At 42.0% G+C, this 20,772-nt stretch overlaps 1 protein-coding gene across 3 annotated transcripts in view; it reads left to right on the forward strand.

Annotated features, from left to right (window-relative positions):
• ntrk3a (neurotrophic tyrosine kinase, receptor, type 3a) overlaps positions 1–20,772 on the forward strand; it is a 144,227-nt gene that overhangs the window by 17,428 nt on the left and 106,027 nt on the right. For all 3 annotated transcript variants that reach the window (XM_030774734.1, XM_030774749.1, XM_030774742.1), the window contains exons 2-3: positions 11,450–11,524; positions 13,308–13,379. In XM_030774734.1, the coding sequence (XP_030630594.1) occupies positions 11,450–11,524; positions 13,308–13,379 (147 nt within the window). The remainder of the gene's footprint in view (positions 1–11,449; positions 11,525–13,307; positions 13,380–20,772) is intronic.

Raw genomic sequence — 20,772 nt, forward strand, 5'->3', positions numbered from 1 at the left:
AATAGCACTGAGACACTGAAAGCTTCCGGTCCCTGTCAGATCACACAGAGACTTGTGAAATGCTTTGCTTTGGGTTAAAAGGAAGATCCAGAACTGATGCACAAACATGTGATGGAGCACAAAGTAAAATCACAGTCATTTTTGTTGTGTTGTGTATTTTCTGTCACGGTTAAAGAATGAATTAACAAATAAACCCAGTGTCAGCCAGAGGAGAATGGGTTTCCTCTTTCTAAGTGTCTTTCTGCTTCTCTTGGTCAAGGGATTTTTTCCCCTCATTGCTTTTGCCCTTGGCTTGCTGATTAGGGGTCTTCGACCTGGTATACTTTAAATCTACTACACAATAATATTTGTTGTAAAAAAAAAAAGGTGCAACACAAATAAGACTGAACTGAAAAACTGAAATGAAGGAAAGGTAAAAAAAAAAATGTGTCAGAATTTTTCCCAGTTTTCCCAAATGCCCGGGGAAAGACTTTTCATGGTGTCCCTGCAGTCTTTGTTTCTATACTGAATTGCATGCTGGGATGATGGAGGTTTTCAGTTAAGCTGTGTGTTGGAAGCCAGCATGTTTTATTATTATTTTTTTTTTGTATTCAAATGCCATCAAACCTCTACTTCTCGCCAACAGCAGAGTGTGTGTGTGTGTGTGTGTGTTTGTATAGACTGAACTGAGTCACACTTGGCCCTTGAGGGGGACCACCGGCAGGCCAGCGCTCCTTTTCTCTTTCCCATCAGTTTCGTCCCAGTTATTAAACAAGACCATCTCAATGAGATAGGCTCATGGTTTCTAATGCTGATCTGATTAAGCACTTTAGTCTCATATGAGCCTCTTCTTTCCCATCGTTGCCAAAGATAGAGGGCCAATTGGCTCTGAGCAGTGCCAGCACAAGGAGTGTGTGTGTTTGCGTGTGCGTGTGCGCGCGTGTGTGTGTGCGTGCGCGTGTCACTCTCCCGTTGCAGTGCTTCAGAACACTTATTCAAAAGTAAGAATACTCATTCAACAAGCTACAGGGGCTAATCCCAGCATTTTGACTTTCATGTGCTTTTCCGGGAAAAAAAAGCCAATAAACCCCCAAAAAAACAAAAACAAAAAAACAACTGGGTGCTTATATTTGGCCGTACTTGATCCTCATATCAGTGCTTCCCAGTACATGTTTGACCAGCTGGTGTGTGAACAGTGCAGTGACCCCACGGAGCTAGGCAGATGTGGCGACTTTTTTTTTCTCCTCTCCCTGTACGTACAATTCCGTGCCACCAGGAACAAAGGCTTGTTTTATGTGATATATATTACTGTAATTTTTGTTTTAGTGCTTCTAGGGTTCCCGTGTGTATTTAATGAAAATGAAACAGTGTCATATGCTTGGGCTAATGAATGCATTTCACCGCTTTTCTTTGATTTCGGTGGCTCGGCCGATAATTGGGTTTAGTGTTCGTCTGAAACGTTAGCTTCTGTTGAACGCGGCTCTCTGGCTGGGAGGACGTTGATGCCAGCGTTCGTTTTTGCGTATCTGAAGATAAATAGATTACTTTGGACACTGCATATTTTAGCTTCGCTGCAGGATAGATCTGCATATCTGTTTGAAGCTGAACTTCAATGGCGTTTTTACTAGGTGCAAACACGTTCAACATGCGTAGTTGTTTATGAATGAGACTTTAACAGGCCTTCAATTTCAGTTGTTTAAACAAGAATAATTTTCTAAACATTTGTTTTAGTATCAAAGAGGAAAAGGAATACACGGCAGGAAAATTCTGCACGCTTCTAGGCAAAATGCTACCATGTACTGGCTTTTGCTCTAAGTCAACTCATATTCAACTGATTTATATAATTAAAACCATTGTGTACACCTTAAAAGAAGACATTCAGGTGTGCTGGATTAGGAAAGAAGCAAAAGCCTGCTGATGGGCTGGAAGGACCAGATTAGTTACCTGTATTCAGCCTGTACCGCTGTCAGGGTTAAACGAGGATGTGGAACATCATTATTAACAGTAAACCTCAGAGTTGTTGATCTTCTGACAGTCTGTTCGCACTGATTGTGGAAGGAAGTTGTTCGGATAGTTTTTTTCCCCACAAGTGCTTGTTGGAAGTGTATTTTGTGAATCCTGTTGTGAGGTGAGGAGAGGGAACAGATTAAAGGGAGTTAGGAGTTCTTTTACACACGCTGAGGGAAAAGCCAGTTTCACACCTCGCACATTCGCACAAAAAAAGGCAAGGTTTACTTTAGCCTTAGTTCTTTGAAATGTACATATGTTTCTCCCCTTCTACTGTATCTTCTAAAACACACACTTTTTAATGTTTTGTAAATTGAAAAGAATTTAACGTGTTCTTAAACATTTTAAGTCAAACAAATAAAGAAAGAGGATGTTCATTTCCAGTGTTGGGGGTAACAAGTTACAAAGTACTGTGTTACTGTAATTATATAACTCTCCTCCATAACAAAGTAAAGCATTACAATTCAAATTTCAGTAATCACATTACAGTAACTGGATTATTAAAGTGTCCTTTCTTACGTTATACACACCTTTTCAAAAGGTGCTGAATTTTTAAATTTAACTTATAAAACGGATAGTTCTGGTCCTGAGTGCTAATTGGTCAATACAGTGTTCCAGCAATGTTAATAAAACATGATTATAGAGGCAGCTATGACGCAACACACACCTGTTCACCTTAATTGTGTATGTATAATATGACTACTCACTGTCACCAAGGTTGGTTCTTTGACAGTAGCTCTTGTTAAATGGGACAGGACCGACAACTGCTCAGTCAGCTAGCTAGCAAGGTCTGCTACAATAATATGGAGAGCTTTAATGTTACTTTTAATCACAAAATACAGATAACGCAGCTGTCAGCTGAGGATGATACCATAATGTATTACTAGGTACTTCAGAGACTACCGGTCGTTAACCACTGCATATGATGTATCATTTTTACTGTGTAGATTATTCCAACCAGTATTGTTTTCTAATTAAAGGGTGATAAGTTGTACCTTTAACTGTACTCATACTTTTCACTAGGCTATTGCATTGAAAATAAAGTAATGAAAAGACTGTGATGTTTGTATTTTTATGTGGTAAATTGGGGAATTTGTAGTTTTAGAAAGTAACTCAAAAGTAAAGCAATGAGTAGTGTAATTATTTTTTCAAAAGGACTAACGAGTAAACTAATCCCATTACAATTTAAAGTAAGTGGTGACTTATAACTAATTACTTTTTTTGAGTAACTACCCCAACACTTCATTTCTGATGATAAAAGAATCCAGAATGAAGATGAGAATGGAGACAGTAAGCCACGTCTCCTTACCATAGTCCTCATGTTTCAGTCTCCTAATCTCATATTGCACTGGTGCCTGGAAATGAATAAATGAACAATTATAGTTTCAAACAAGTCAGTCAAATGAACAAATAAACAAACAAACAAACAAACCATAGTTCACAACATTATTGTTTACATCACCTTTGGAAGATATCAACATGAATAATTGTAGACATGCATAGTTTGGGCATGATAGAGGGCCAGTCCACATTCAGCCACACCGAATGCACAAATCCTTTAAAAAGATTCTCAGAGATTACACCATGAAGAAATATGCTTGGCAAAAGTCATAAAAAAAAAATCACAAAGCTGTAACCCCCCCCCCCCCCCCCCCCCCCCCCCCCCCCCCCCCCCCCCCCCCAAAAAACATTATTGAAAGTGTATGGCAAACATCGTCGGCAGGGAGGTTAATTTAAGTCTCTTGCTCCCAACTATTTATCGGTGGCTTGCAGATGGGAGGTCTTTGAAGCTTGTTTGTATGTGTTCTGTGGAGAGGAACTGAGCGGCGTTGGCGGTGGCTTTTTGAATGCTGTGCGGCACGTCTGGACACGCTCCAGCGAGGATATGATCCCATATTTACCTCAGGTCACCGCCGCTGAGCGCCTGTTAACGCGGCTCTTCTGAAGTTTGGGGGGGGGGGGGGGGGGGGGGTTGCCGAGTGTTTGCAGAAGTCCAGTGACTACGTCGGCGAAGGGGGGAAGTTGGGGGTGTGGATGGGGGGAACCCAGTTAATCCCATTAGAGCTCCGTTGTTATACACACCTTCATCTGGCCCGGACTTGAAAACTCTGGCCCCTGAACCGTGCCTGCTGGGTAATTACAGATGCCTTACTGTTCAGGCGACAAAGACAGTTTTGTTTTTTGTTTTTTTTTTCTCCCACTGCTGGATAAATCTGTTTGAACTCTGATTGGAAGGACTGATATTCCAAGAGATCACATTTTTTTGATGTCTGCACTCTGCACTGAATGTGGTGAAGTAAAAAAACAAAAAAAAAAACATTTAGGTCTAGATATCCCATCTGTAAAACCAGTTAGACATAGACCAGTGATATCAATGGGAAGAACAAGCTTTTGTGTATTCAGGTCTACACTGTATTCATACATGGCCTGTATACTCAATAACAATTTAGACCTTATTACAGTTAGGCTTTTTAAGCATTAATGAGGCCTATAAAAGCTATTTTTCCTCCTTCCTAGATTTTTTTTTTTAAATAGGGAGCTGTGTAAGAAATATTAAAGACTAAACCCCTGGCACAAGATAATGCTAATGAAAAACTCAGACTGAAGGGAAAAGAGAGGAGTCAACTTGCTTTCCCTGAAGTCAGTTTTTAGATGAAATGCCATGGCAAAAATGGGATTTGGAACACTAATGCTGGTGGTGGTGGGGGGGGGGGGTGTGAGTAATTAATTCAAATTCAGTTGGAGGAGAGGACTTCTCTGGATGGACAGACCTTGTTTAAAACAAAGTTATTTTTAAGGACATTAGAAATATTATGTAAGCACCCCCCCCCCCCAAACACACACACACATACACACACACTCTCCTAACATCTTCTACTCATTTGCAAAACCCACATTTGCACATTCAACAGAAAACCCTGGGCCTCCGTCGTTTTGAAAATATCTATTAGCGTGCATGTGTGTGTTAATACTCATACAAAAGGTGAGTTGCCATGGCGACGGGTTTCTTGGTTTCTTTTCTGCCATTCAGGGTTGGAACCCCCCCCCCCCCCCCAAAAAAAAACATGAGCTATAACAGCGGCTCGCTGGGTAATAAATAAGCATTTGTTCTTTTTTTCCCCTTTGCTTGTGGTGTTTACCGCTTTATAAACATCAACACCTTACACTGCCTGTTGACTGCTGCCAGTTTTGATTGGAAATGACAACAAAGATTCCAAACAAGGGCATCAGCACGTCCTGAGTGAGTGAATACACAGAGCTTTCTGACAGGACCTCCATTTTGAACCGTGTCTCTCTCCTGACTGCTGCAGGGTGGCAGTGGAGGATGCCGGCCGAATCGCTACTGAAAATGTGGACCCGCACTGCAAGCATAAGAGATTTTTAACCTGTAACAGAAGGCTTACTGTACTGTTCCGTTATTTCTAACAAGTAGCGCTTAGCTTAAAAGCTAAGGGATAAAGATTAAAGGCATTAAATCAACGTTCTCAAGCTGTGCTTGTCCAGACTGCATACCTCGACATGTCCGGTGTTTCACAAACATGATTTTAACCTGTTCTTACAGGAACCGCTTTAGAAAAAACTTTCTTTTTTTCCAAAATGCTCTTTCAGTATCCCTCAGCATAACACTTTGATCTGACTATCATCACGTAATACTGTTTTATCATTCTGACAAAGATGACCCTGCTACCTTAATCAGAATGTGTTCAGATCAGACATTAGATAAAGGAACCCAACACACAATGTCTCTTAATCTTACTCCATATAAGGTAAAGAGTGGTTCTCAATGCTACATACAAAAGGGGATTTCAGTTGAGGTTGCATCATTGCTCCAAGATATTTGCTATTTTTTTTTCTTTTTCTTAATAGCATGGGTGGGTTTTCAAACTCCTGCGGACTCAGCAGAGCTTCTGAACCTGGTGAAGATGAAGGGCTGTTGATATAGAACAGTGGAGTCGCAGGATGAAAGCAATATGCTAATAGGTCTCCTGTTGAGAGTTTACATGTTTGTATCCCCTCGTTCTCAAATGAGAGGCTTCTTCTCGCAACGCTGCGCTCACCCGAAAAATCATGAAATTCTTAGCGACCAATAATAGAATCCTCCCCCAGTTTCCGATACAAAATGTGATTGGCCTTTTCTTTTTCCTGTTTTTTTTTTTTGGATATGGTTACAGAAGAATCTCTTGTTAATGCGAGTGGGAGATTAGCAGTGTTTGAATTTTTTTTTTTTTTTTCGTAGGCCAGTGTTGTAGGTGGGAGTCATGCAGGCTTCTGTTGCCTCCAGGCTGTGGTGTGCTACTGAGAGAGAGTGGGCCCCACCATTGGGATTAGAGGTGGGAGAGAGAGAGCGAGAGAGAGAGAGAGAGAGAGAGAGAGAGAAATGAACAAAGACCACTACTCTCTCTCATTTCTCAGTGCCATGCCAGATGAGGTGCTTAGGCCTATACTCATTCAGTACTGGAGAAATCTGTAGGAAAAACACACATGCACACACGCGTGCACGCTTTGTGCTCCATCATGCTTTAAACGAGTCTGTCAGAGCAACTCCACAATCAAGTTGTCATAGTGCAGACATTCCTTACTGCCATTTCTGTCATAGCTCCTAGTGCCGAGAGATGAGGTCACCACTCCACGGTTACTGTCACCTCTGCGCTCCGGGAACTGCGTCCTCAGAGTTATCCATCTTACCATTCGTAGAGCGGCGTACATGCTCAGAAGTTTGATGCGCAAGTCTATTTCCCGTCTCCGAACTTTGATTAGCTTCTTGCCCTGAATAGCGAGGTGATGAAATGTTTTTTATTCATCCCTTCTATTCTACCTCTTCTTAGGTGTCCGAGTGTCATTTAGTTGAACGCTCGTAAAAGAACATCAAATGGATCTAATGCAATCACAACAAAATGACACGTCTGGAAATTATGTTGTGACATGAAAGAAATTGGTTTCTTGAGTGGAAGCCTTACTTCTTCATAATGGCTTTATTCTCCTCAAACCTTGATGTGAGGTGATAGGGAGAGTGTGGGTTTGGCTCACTTCCTGTGCATCACTTTTTGGCTTCCAGGCTATTCCGAACCCAGAGGGCCAAAATTGTATGGAGAATGACTTTTTTTTTTGCGTGTAGTGATAAAACGGAGGGCTTGTGCTGTAACAGTTTTAAAACTGAGACATGGTGGGATGTGAGACATGGAAGGATGCCATCAATGTGTCTGTGCGTTATGGTCCTGGCCATTATGTCGAGAGCTGCTCACAGTCCACAGATCTGCTAACTTTGGCTCCGCCGTGATAGAGAGACAGGCAGAGAGAGAAAGAGAGATGGGAGAGAGAGAAGGGGGAGAGGGAGAGATTATTCAATGGCTTGTATCTGACCATGCACTGATGCAGGCTGTCTGTCGGCCTTCTGCCTGTGAATTGCTGGTCCTCCTGTTGCTATTTCACTATCATTGTCTGGTTACACTCTTCATACACCAGTTCCTGTAGATGATGTACACAGTTCCTGAGATTAACACTAAACACTTTGATTACAGAAATGATGACACTGGGTCATCACAAAGATAAATTCATGTCATAAATATTATGGTCATTTCAAACATTACAATTTATGTTTTTCCCTCAAAGGAACCAGAGATGTGGTTAGTGGTGTTACTGAACCAAACAATGTATTTACAACCTGTCTAGGTCTGGGATTTAGCAACAGACCCATCACTACCCATTAGCATTTGCCCTATTGGTCTGAAGAAACAACAAACAGGTTTTCTGAGGTCTTCTGTGATGTCTCATTCATGTTTGTGAGTCCAAAGGCTCTTATGTTCTCCTTTATACCAGTTGGTGGTGACAGTTGGATTCAGAGAGAGGACTCTGTGTTCCTGTACAAAACTCACACTGGGGCTGTAGGAAGCCCTCATAGCCTCATTTGTCATTAGACACTCATTCACCAGACCCTCGGAAGCCCCTCTCACATTCATTACGAACCATTTAGACAGTGTGCCGCTCTATCGATCACCACCATCAATTAGTCAATCTGTCAATTAGTCACACTGGGAGAGAAGTAGGCTCGCTGAGTGACCTTAAATGCGTCCAGGCCAATGTGATATAGTCCGTTTTTGATTTGTTCCTGTTTCTCTGTGTTAATGATTGAAATAATACCCGAGCGACAGGCCAGGGCAGTGACTTGCAAAACAATTAGGAAAAAGGTGTTGATTGTTTTACACAGACACTGCTGACCAGTGATGGCTCGAAACCTAAACACACAACATTTGCAGTACCTTTCAGATAACTGTGTGTAAGGTTAGTGTCCTGGTGTCTAGGGCTTTAACTCCACTGGTTTGTATATAGTAACTGAACTGAGTGGATTTAATTATGTTGACAAAATCTCACAAGTGTAGAGCTCTGATAAGTTGCGTACAAATTCACAGATGTGCAGGAGGCGAATCATTTTGAGAGGGGGCGTAGTTTCTACACGTGTAACGAACGACACCCGCCATCAGATAATATCAACGTTTGTTTGCAGTCCCACATACATCTGTTAATCAATCGAAATGAAAAGTTAGGTGTCACTCAAGCAGATTGCCTCAGGATGCATTTCCACATGCCTGACTTTCACATAAACATGCAGATTAGCATCGTCCCGCCTTTCCCCAGTGGCAGAAGAGCGCACTTGTTTTCTCCAGGCCAGGGAGCTCTGATGAGCTATATTAAATCAGTATTGGAGATGTAAATATTTTTAGCCGAGTCCAATATGATGCAACAGATGGTGGCTGCTTGTAATTTCCTGGAGCTCGGGCAGCAGAAATACATGTTGTACAGCTGCCTGTGTGCTTAAGCCTGGGTGTGTGTGTGTGTGTGTGTGTCAAAAGGGAACAAGTTGGAGAGTGAAGAGAAGAACGAGTGATTGAGAGATAGGTCGCAGAAAAAAAAAAAAAAAGAAAAAAAAAGGCCCAGAGCGAGGAAATGCCTGAGCTGATGGGATTGAGGGCATGACACCATGGAAAAATAGCTCCAAGTCTACCAGAGTTTGAAAATCATTTAGTGTTAAATGCCAAAGATAAATAAGGTGAGATAAGGACATCTTGCTTTTGGGTTCTTCTGCACCCTGGACACCTTTTTAGAGGATGTGGTTGGATTCTGTTGGACAAACTTGTCATGATGAACCTCTTAAGCGCTTAGGGGGGAATCTGTCTCAAGAGATCGGACAAACGTTGAAGGGTGCGTTCCGCGACAGCGAACGATAAAGCTGGGGTTTTTGCATCGACGTCGGGGCCTCACTCTGGGGAACCCAGCAACCTTCTTTCCCCTCATTAAATGTTCCCTCGTTAAGCAGGATGTAATTGCAAAGTAAGTAATTTAAGCAAGCCGTAAATCTTGCGGCGAGGACTCGAATTTTAAAAATCAGATATAACTCTGGCAGACATAGATCTAAGATAAGAGATAGAAAGCACGCACAAATGCTCACATGTGCATAAACACTCACATGGGCACGCACCAACACGCACATATACACACACACAGTGGCTCTACCGATGAGGGTTTAGAGTTTGAAGACTGCCATGACCGGCATAGCTGAAGGACCACTTGTTGTTGGAGCTGTATTACGTGTCATTGGCTTTTCCCTTTGATTTGTGCTTTCCCTTTTACAGGGCTAGGAGGTTTTGTGTAAGGTGCTGTAATGAGAGCTTGTTTGTGCATGTGTCTTCAGGGCATCCTCTCTGACTCACTGCCTGGCATAAGACATAAACCAGATTTGGAAGCACCGTCATACGAGTTTCAAGAACTGGAAGCAACCCTCCAACCACATACACAAAGGGACTTGTCTGCCCCAAACCGTTCAGTGAGACATATGACTTCTGCCACTCTTACATTAATGAAGCAGGACCCGTGCATGTCCTCAAGCTTTGATTTCAACAAAAAAAAAAAAAAGAAAAAGAAAAAGAAAAAGAAAAACAACGATTTGTTCCTAATGTACTGTTGTTAACATGATCTGTCGGACTCTTAATAAAATTTTTTTTTTATTTTACAAATTAGAATGCTTTATTATTATTATTATTATTATTATTATTATTTTTTTTTTTTTTAATGTCTTCCTTTCTCACACTTGGGTTCTCGAAAGTTCCTATGCTGGCCTTTTTCACATCTGTGGAAGCTAATTTTTCTTTCCTTGGCAGATGTCTGGTCCTGTCCGAATTGGCTATCTGGCCTTAATTGCTTGGCTGGCTCTTGATGTTTTCAGGATGCCAAGTGTTTTGAGTTTGATTGGAATAGCTTAAGAGATGAGCAGGACCTGCAAAAGGACAGAGTGTGTAAATATGTCTGAGACGAGACAGTGTAAGTGCCAGAGAGTGAAACCACTGCTCCATATGTTTCTTTAATCAGATCAGACCTCACTTAAAAGGATCGACTTGTTATTGTTAGGAATGCTTATGCCAGCCAGTGCGAGGGGTTCAACCACAGTCAGTTTCATGTTCAAACCACCGTATTAAGTTCAGAGGTGCATCAGCAAAAGCTTTAAGAGTAAGCCTACTCCACATATTGTGGCGTTTGCAGACGTGAAATACAAATGGGATAATATATAATACATCACAAATAGTGAATTGCTTCCCTCAAAAGTACTATAGATTGTACACAACAAAGCTTAACTTCCCAGCGTAGTTCAAATAGCACAAATCAGTCAAGCTGTGACAAATAAGAGACTAACGAAAAAGGGCCAAATTTACACTACAATGTAAAATGCAGAGAATTAACAACAAAGGGAAACTATGGTGTAAATACTTAAACCACTGTGGATGGGCAAGAAAATAATTTCTCAGGGAGGGGGGAGTAATTGGGGGAAAAGACTTTTAATCTAATGCTGCGAGACCATTATGGGTTTTTAAACAGCTCTGCTGTAAGAGTGTGATATCCAACGTAGTCTCAAAGTTCTCTTTGATTCATTACCGCGTTTTTTTATTTTTTGCATTGAGGACAAACAGTCTTCTCCTAAGCTATTCCACCTATCAGCAGTTGACAGAGGATGCCCAGGAGAGCATAGGAAAACTTGAGCTACTTGAATCTGCTGGAAACAGCAAACACTCTGGCATCACTTCTGCGATACTGTGGAAAAATATTGACGATTCCAATTTGTGTGCTGTGTGGCTGTTCTACTTCCCACACACTAAGATGGGTTTACCAGCTAGCATCTGCCTTCTCTTCATCTTTTAGCAGGATGAGTTCCTTAGCATGTGTGTTTATGATTACTATTACATAAAATTTGACCTCTGTTTCCAATACTTCTGAGAGGTTTACAGTCATTTAAAACAGATTCTATATGTATTTTTACAAGTTTTATGACATTTTATATGAGCTTTATCCTTGTGTTTGATTTTATTTCATCCTCTGCCCAGTTTACAGGACTACAGAACAAGGAGCCTGGAAAAGGAGCTGGAATTTGAGTCGCTAATTCTCTAATGTGTTGCTGTTGTTGTGTTTTATTTTACAGACACATTGAGAACTGGACTGGACTGCAGACGCTGAGAGATATGGATATGGAGCTATACACTGGACTGCAGAGATTGTGAGTGTAGATGTGCTTCTTTGATTGGCAGCCCTGTGACGGACACACACCACCAACACCACACTGATAATCTAGCTTTGGCGCCACACATGCAGAGACGGTTGTGCTGTGATAACAGACCTCCGACATGGCCTGAAGGGCGTGGACAACATCATGCTCAAGAGGCAGATAAAACTCACAATGATAGGGTTTGGCTACAATGTTAGCTTAGGTTACCATGTTGCGTCTGTTTGGTTCGCGAGTTTTTTTTTCCCCTCTTTTTTGACCCGCTCTGCGACGGCTTACTTTAACCATACACCATAGTTTGTTTCTAGCCCAGCACTCCAACAGAGAAAGCCTCCCTGGCACCTTCTTTGCTCTGATCAAATAACGCAGTCAGACCAGACAGGAAAATTAACCGTATTCCCAAATACCCTCAGTCTGACCAAATGTTTCTATAATTCTGATGCCTTACCTCCTTACCATGATATTATTCCAATCCATCTGCACCTACGCCTGTCTCCCCACGATGTCGACTCCTAATCAGTGTAGAGTGCTCTTGCACTGGACCTTTCACTGTCTCCCTCCGCCCTGTCTGCCAGGGAAGACACTCGGGAGAGAACTCAGCCTTCACAAGCATCACATCAGCGTCTGACGGACCTGTATTTGGGCTGGTGTGAATTATTCACTCAGAAAGTGAACAGGCTGCTACAGACTCTGATACAGAACCACAGAATTCCACTCAGCTCTCTGAAACGTTCTCCAATATTGGCTCACGACCTCTATTGTTAACTAATCCCCGAAAATCAGGCCTCTGAGGTACCCCCACTGACGATGTGAGGTCTCCCTCTTGACCGAGACCCCGTCAAGTTCAACGTTTCTCGACGTATTTGTATCTCGTTTTAAAATGGGCTCAAACTTAACGTGCCCATCGTAATTGCTCCCTCACGTGCAAGTAATGAAAAGACCAGCCTGAGTAAACAGCTTGCAGATGCCAAATGATAGAAATGTATTCAGTATAAATAATTGATTCCAGCTGCCTACGAGAATAACCAGGGAATGAAGATGCAGGTCTTGGATTATATCCTGACCATTATGATGCTCCTCTTGGAGGATAGGGTTGGTATGGTTGAGAGATGAGTTAGAAGATTATAGGACTTTCATTTATTTATTTATTTTTTGACGCTAACTTCCATATCACTTCCAATTCCGCTGCTAGCCGGGCTAGGATAGTTATCGCCCTGGATCGCTCCAGTGACTGTCAAGTCTTGTTAGTACACGAAATATGAAAAGAGAAAGTCTTCCACCTTCAGACACCGTCACAGTGATTTCTTTCCACCCCCCCCCCCCCCCCCCCCCCACTCCCCCTCCCCGAGCCCTGTGATTTTCTCTAAATGAGACAGTTATGAGGACCTCTTTTTGACCAATCAGTTGGTGACTTAATAGCGTGGCATCTAAGTGCCCGCCCTGACAACCCCCACCCTGAAACACACACACACACACACACACACACACACACAAAGCGGGTGATGCCTCTCAGCCCTATGTGTCATCTCCGTTTCCATAGCTACACCATAGAACAAGCAGACGGGCAGTAGCTCATTTGAGAGCAATTTGCATGAGTCTTATGTTATTTTGTTCTCTGTTGCACTCTGCATACATATGCATGCGTAGACTGAAAGCCAGGATAGAATATGTGTCTGGCTTTTTTTTTGTTGTTCTTTTCCTACAAGTTTTTTTTGCCAGTTGTTGGGAGTAGAAAATGTACTGAATGTATTTTGTTTTTTTTTTTTCTCTGTCACAGGACCATCGTGAACTGTAATCTGAGGGGGATACAGTCCAGGGCTTTTGCTCAGAATCCTCAGCTTCACTACATGTGAGTCCAGATTGCCTGGATATTTATACTGTTCAAATTGTCATCTCAGTTTACATCATTTCCCTCATCTCTCCCCCATTCCTGTAGATCAATCCAGATTTGAATACTGTATCTGGATTGGACTACACTTCCCAGTGGCATCAGTTAAAGAGTTTGAGGAGGGGTTTAAGAAAATACACCTTCAGTCAATGGTCACCATCAGACATTTGTCCCATTGTAATCTTACAGATCAAATTCAGGAGGTTTTTTGTTTCAAAGGATCCAAAACATTTGTTTTGTTTTATAATTTCAAAAGTACAACGTTAGACGTGCTGTCCAGTTGATATTGGAGTGGAAGTTTCGAAACATTGGTTGATTTTTGGAGTTATGAATATGGATCTTCTTGGCCAAATATAGACAACAAATGTAGTTGCTGATGATAATTTTATGTCATGAAATATGTAATGAAATATTAGATCTGAAACATGAACAAAAACAAAGTTTTTTAAAAAAAGTCTTGAAATAGACATAACTGGTAAGGTAACAACATTAAGAAGAATATATAATAAAACACATGGTCTTCAAAACTGTTCGGATAAGTAGCGAATAAAAATCACACACATTTGACTTTTTGGAATATCCATTCGAGTCTGTGTATGGATGTATAGAAACCCCTTCAGTGGAAGACTTGAAACACTGATGACTGCATTGTTTATTGCATTGTTTACTAGAGTAATGTCCTCAGCATTATTTAGCACAAAAGGGTAGGTAGATCAAGACATACGTGCATCTGTGTAGTTAGGCCATAGATCTCCTAAAGTAGGTCAAGTTTGACACAAAGGGACAATGAATCTCTCTCTCTCTCCCCCTTTCTCTCTCCTTCTTAGTCTCTTCCCTTCCCTTCTCTTCCTCTGTCTCTCTTTCTATCTCTGTCACTCTCTCACTCTATCTCTGTTTCTCTCTCTCTCTCTTGCTCTCTCTCTTTCTGTATAATAACGCTACCCTGAGAGACTACTCCAGGCTTGGTAACTGCTGCAGCTGCACTCTCCTATTTAAGAGATGCCTTGTCCCAACATGCATAATTAATAGTGCTAAAGTCCTCCACAGTCTTGTGGAGAACTCAAATTGCAGTCATTTCTCAATGGACCTTTCTCACCGTTTGCTTATTAAGACACAGGGCTTCGTGCTTAAGCTCTCATTTACACGTACGTTAAGTGCAGTCTACTGTCTCCTCCTTGTGTGCTGCCTTCACTCTTTCTCATTGTTTGACAACATGGCGTCACTTGACTGAAACAAATCACTCTTGCTTGTCAGGAAAACATTTACTTCTGTGCATGTTCCCCAAACTAGCAACGCGGTCACCCAGAGACTCTTGGACGAGTCTCTGATGTTTGGATCCGATCTTTGGCCCATATCCGATGATCTGGTCTGGCCGTTCACATTTGCCTTTCAAAGTGAACTGTACCTGATGCCTGCGATTACGTTAATCCGTGACTTCAAAATGACCAGAGCATACAGCTGAATTACAATCAGCATAGTGGATGGGAAGTCTTCTGAGAAATAGGTGAATTATTCGTACTGTGACCAGAGCCGAGTCCAAGTCCTTGCCCTCTGAATCCTCTTTACAGGTCGACAGTGCTTTGTTGATATTTTTCAGGACCTGTAAGCTTTTTGTTTTTCATTTCCGTCACAGTCACAACAGCTTGTAATTGTTATTCCTGCATGGCCCTCTCTCTATTCTCTTTCAAGCTTTTGTTACCTCAGCCCTACCACTTTTCCTCCTTTAAATGATCTCCCTCTTTAACTTATAAGGTATATAAACTATATGACTTTATCACTTGTTGCCATTATGGTTGTATTTCAGCAAATGTTAATTATTGCAAAAGTGTATGACAGTAATGAATCGTTAATGTCAGCGAACAAAGAAATCCAACCCGAGAGTGTAAATGAAGGTCACATTTGCGGTAAACTCTTTGTACGGTGTGAGAAAGCTCCGAATAAACAAAAGTTATTTGAGGTAGAGTGGATGGAATTGCGTGGGGGAATGAAAATGAGAAAGAAGGAGCAGGAGAAAAGAGAGAGAGATGATTTCCTTAATGAAGGCTGAAATAGGAGTGCGTGACAGCTCTGTTATTTCCCAATTTCCCTGCAGTGAGCAGTGAAGGGGACGACGAGCCGGAGTCTGTCACCTCAGACTGGGGCTTTGCAATTTTAGCTGTCCATCAGCTTCCTGAAGCAGAACTGCCTATTTTTCTGTTTGTTTTCATAGGTTCACAGTTCATTTGAGGCATGCGTATATAATAAATGTGCGTGTGAGAGTTTAATGTCCATGTATCAAGTTGTGTGGAATGTTTTTTTTTTATTTATTTTGCTTCTGTTAAATCTATCAAAAAAGTATGAGTGAGAGATAGCATATCGCATATATTTGGCACCCTGAACTGAATGAGTATTTTTTATCAGTCTAACCGGTACCTCTTTAACAGTTAATGAATGAGCAAGGCCTGCTCACTGCTTCATCTCTGCTGTCACACACTGAGCAGATGGACATGCTAATCAAATCTTCATTAAGAGTACTGATTGGCTGATGGGTGACCAAGGAAACAGAGACCAAATGTGTAGTTCTTGGACTTTTGCAAGTGCTGGACAATGGAACACAAGCTGGTATGTGGGAGAGTACATGAGGCCTTAGACTGTGTGTGTGTGTGTGTGTGTGTGTGTTCTCACCACACCAATGAGAACAGAATTTCCTTCCAAGAGAAAAAAAAAGGAAAAAATCCCACACACCATTTCCCTTTCTCGGGTGGACTTCTTGTTCATTCAGTGATGGATTTTTTTTCTCATGTGCGCTGAAACCCCAGCGATTTCCAGACATAACATTCACATCGTGGTCAAGTGGGCCGGTACGGAGAGAACACAAAAGCAGCCGTGTTCTGATCCATTTCCTCTGGTCTATGTCCCAAACACTCACTGAGAACATTGCTCATACATCAGCCTGAAGCACTGGGCCTAAGCTGGGAACAGAAGTAATGGGCCCCCAGGGAGCTGGAATATGAATACAGATTCACTCTTATTGTTCTGCACTCGATCAATACAAACGCTGTCAGACTCAATGGAATTACCTCTACTCCACTGTTGGCTCAGCCAAAACAAAGTGATCGAGGTCTGTCTGTCAAAAGGCGGGGGCCGCCAGACATCGTCATGTCTTTTTTAAATGTTGGGCCGCCAATCGCGCCAGTGCTCCCCAAGATTCATCCCACCGCCTCGTAATTAACCCCCGACCCCGTTGTCTCATTAATGGCGGACATCTCGGGTATCGTTTGAATTCACTGGGGTTCTACCTCACCCCACACCGCCTCGTGGCATTGGCTTGGGGTTCAAATGTCGAGGGTCGTCTCTAATGCATGTTTATTCAGCGGTCCGGCCACGTGTGCCGGTGCCACTGGAAATTTGTTTTATCAAGCCGCTTTAGATAAAAGAGAGAGAAGTCAATACGCTGGTCCTATTGCTCTCAAACTGTATTTGGTTCCTTTTGTTTTATCTGTGTATTTATTTATTTTTCAAGTCAGCTGTGTTGCTTTCATGTGACTTGGTTGATTTGGAATGTTGCTGTTTGCAATTTTCTTGAAGACGACTCGTCCCCTCCCATCCACCCCACTCCACCCTTTCATAAGAGGGGACACCTAATATATCTTGAGGGATCGTTGTCACTGGGAAGTTGTAAAGGTTATTCCCTCAAGTGATGTGGGGGGGGAGTCGGAAAAGTCACTCTCATTAAATCTCTCCAACCCTGAGCGTCGGGCCACGAACGCTGAAATGTCACTTTCACAGCGACTTCCAGGAAGGTACTCTCAGGAGGTGCTACCTCTCTCTCTCTCTCTGTATGTGTGTGTGTCTCTCTCTATCTCTCTCTTTCTCTGTCTGTCTGTCTCTCTCTCTATCTCTGTCTTTCTCCCTCTCCCTCTCTCTTTCTCTCTCTCTCTCTGTTCCTCTCTTTCATTCAATAACCTTCACTTGGACTCTTTAACCACCCACCCGACTTCTCTCTGTCGTCTTTTTCTCTTTTTCAGTTTTTTCCTCTCTCTCTCTCACTTCTTTTTGGCCTTGGCATTGACACTATGTCTCCCTCATCTCTCTCTCCCATCATCCTTTGCCTTTCAGAGAAAGCTCCTCAGCTGCCCAAATGACATTGTTTATTATTCATGTTTGCATTGCCGCGGCTCCTGTGCGTGTGAACTGTGCATTCGTCTCACGAGGAAAGAGAAGCCTCAATCTAAAAAAACACCTTTTACATGTCTTCTCTCTCTCCTCTCTCTCTCTCTCTCTCTCTCTCTCAATATGTGTGTGTGTGTTTGTGTGAATGAGCTCTAAAATGAGTCTGCCTTTGACATGGTGGTGAGTCAGCCAGCCATGCCTCCTCCTCCTCCACCTCCTCCTCCTCCTCCAGAGAGACGATAGGAGACTCATCAGTGAAGGAGAGCGTCTCTTTTGTCTCGCGCTCTGAGGCGGCCCTGAGCTCCACACACAGACCGAGATAGAGCCTTTCAGGTTAATGCAAGTGGAGGGGGTGTGTATGAATAAATTAAACTTGTTTTTTTTTTTTCTTCATATTCCTCCCCCACTTTTCTTCAGTCGTTGTTTACGCTGGATATAAATGATAATAGTTTTTTTTTCTTTCAATTTTTATTTATTTATTTTCAACCTTTAGTGTATGTTTGTGTTCAAACGGGCTGGCCTTTATTTTTTGAGACTCCCGGAGGACTTGCTCATGAGAGCAGGTTTTGTTATCGAAGTCTCTCATCTAAAGCATATTCTTTATTTGCATATGATATTACGAATGCATGCAAATACATCTCTGGGCTTAATCACCTCAGTAACGTGATGGCGCTGGCATCTCGCAGGTGCAGTACAATGAGACCGACCATCTGTGGAACCTTCTAGAGGTCGGGAGTGGATTAGGCCAAATGTTTCTCCTTTGATTAGACTGAGGAGCAGTGCTGTCGTTCAGGTATCAGCGGAATGTCGCTAATGGGATGTGGCTTCGATAGGCATGTAGCTATACATACTGGAGAAAAATGGGGCTCTGGACGCTGACGGACGGGTGCTGATCCTAATTATTAGGCTGAGCTTTTCCGGGGTCATTTCACGTATCTAAATGGTCTGATATGCTGTTGCAAAATACCGTATCACTTATTCATCTTGTCGCAATTCGTGGAAAATTGCTTTTGTTTAAACGCCACCATCACCGTGAAGCTCTTTATGTGAACCTCACTGTAAAATATCACGTCGTGTGTCATTAGATGGAGGTTTTTAAACGGCCACTGTAATTCTGTCCTTTCGCCAGTGTCTCTGTTTCATACCAGGACGAGCATAAAGCATGTCTGATGATGGATATAAAACTGATGTTTTGTTAATGGTTTGGTGGTTTTAATACCCTCCTGTCTGGCGTTGTTTCCTCTGGTTTAGGTCCATGGCGGTGTGCAGGCATTTACTAAAAAAACACATGGAAAGAGATGTTGCTTAATGGGGAATTGATCCCAGTAAAAACATGGACAACATCTTCACTTTTATAACTACATTATACCTCTGTTTTTGGTTGCAATGACCTAAATGTAGTTGTAAATGTGTTTCATCAGAGCATTCATATTATTATTTTTTATTTACATATACATATTTAAAGCCTTATTAAGACTTATATTGAAAGTACAGCACTTTATCAATATATCCAAGTACACAATAAATTGCCTTGAAGCTTTTGAGTACCTGCCAACACTGGACACTGACAGCGCCTGATTTTACCACTGCTTTAGTCTCTTAGTCGTGTAACAAAGCATACAGTTTATCTGACTTACAGGAAAAGGAAAAGGACAGGCATTTTTTTTTCATCATTTTTAATTTTTTATGAAGGATGTGATAGGAACCAGGCAACATGATGGTAATCAGTGATACTTCCCCTCAGAAGATTAGAAAGTAAGTCCTGTTCTTGTACTAATGATATATGTGGCATTCCTCTATCATGTATATTATAGACTAGTGTTAGCACATTAATCCGCAGTGTGAGGTTGGCACAGTGTTGAAAACACATGTAGCTGGTAGGTCCATCGAGACATAGAAGGCACATAGAAGAGCACATGCATGCTTTGATAGTTAGATAAGTTAGATAAAAGTGAGATACATATTTATGACATGTGCACTCCACAACTTTGTACTTAGACTTATAAATATGCATAAATTGTGCCTTTAATATGTATATGTTAGTAAAAACAGTTACCGTAAAAGGAAATCCTTGCAAGAACTGTTTAAATTTTTTTGGGCAACTAAACGTGTAACGAAACTTAGGCAGTTACAGCTTGAAACCCAAAACCATGGGATTCAATTACAATTTCATTCATTTACATTATGATTGAACTGTAAATCAATGGTAAATGGTGTGTCTAAGTAATTAGGCTATGTTTGAGTACATTACACATATTTACAATCACTAATTACCCCCAAACTCTCTATTCCTACCATATAATTTCCTAGTAAATATCTGAAATGTAGGGAACTGTGGAAGAAAAGGTTACTGTTTGTTCTTTGAGTCACTGCACTTTGAGACTTTGGAGTCATTACACAGTGTGGATGACAGGACAGTGCTGTCAACACAGTGCAGCATGACTCATAACCTCCAAGCCCGCCCACGGACACCAAGAGCTTGTGACGATTCGTACTGTGGGAAGGAAGGGAGCAAGAAACAGCAAATAGATGAAATCAGCTGTGACGTTTCTGTCGATCAGTGTGGGGTGAAATGCCCCCCCCCCCCCCCATCAGTCAAGCTGTCAATCTTTGACTCTCTTTGTCTATGTCTCAATCACTCTACTGTCCCCTTGGCTTCCCTCTCTCTCTCTCCCTCTCTGTTCTTTACACCTTTCTGAATTTACCCCTTTGTTCACTTGGCAACCTAATGTCCAACTGCATCATTGATTTTATACTGAAAAAATTAAATGCCCCATAGAAGCTGATTCATTCTTGTCCTTCCATGACTTTTCATAAATAACTTAGATGCCCACCTACATGCCTACCAGTATAAAACAAGTTACATAGTGTTCTCCACACAAAGTACTCCAATTATTACTGCTATTAAAAATACACTAATCGGCTAGTTACCCTATCTTGCCCTAGATGCCCTGTGTTTTTTGTTTTTTCATATCACTCCAGTCCCTAACTCTCTCTCTCTCTGTCTGTTTGGTTATCAGCGATGTGCTCTGGACTCTGCTGGAGGTCCAGAGGCAGGGCAGGCTGGGGCAGAGTGCAGAGCCTCACCTGGAAATGAGTTAGGCTGTATCAGGCCCTGTCCTCACCGTGCCCCTCTCGCCACAATTCAGCTGTTAAGAGACAAAGTGTCGGAATCACATGTCACCATTCTTTCTTTATTTTC

The sequence above is a fragment of the Chanos chanos genome, chromosome 1 (genome assembly GCF_902362185.1).
Source record: "Chanos chanos chromosome 1, fChaCha1.1, whole genome shotgun sequence".
NCBI lineage: Eukaryota > Metazoa > Chordata > Actinopteri > Gonorynchiformes > Chanidae > Chanos > Chanos chanos.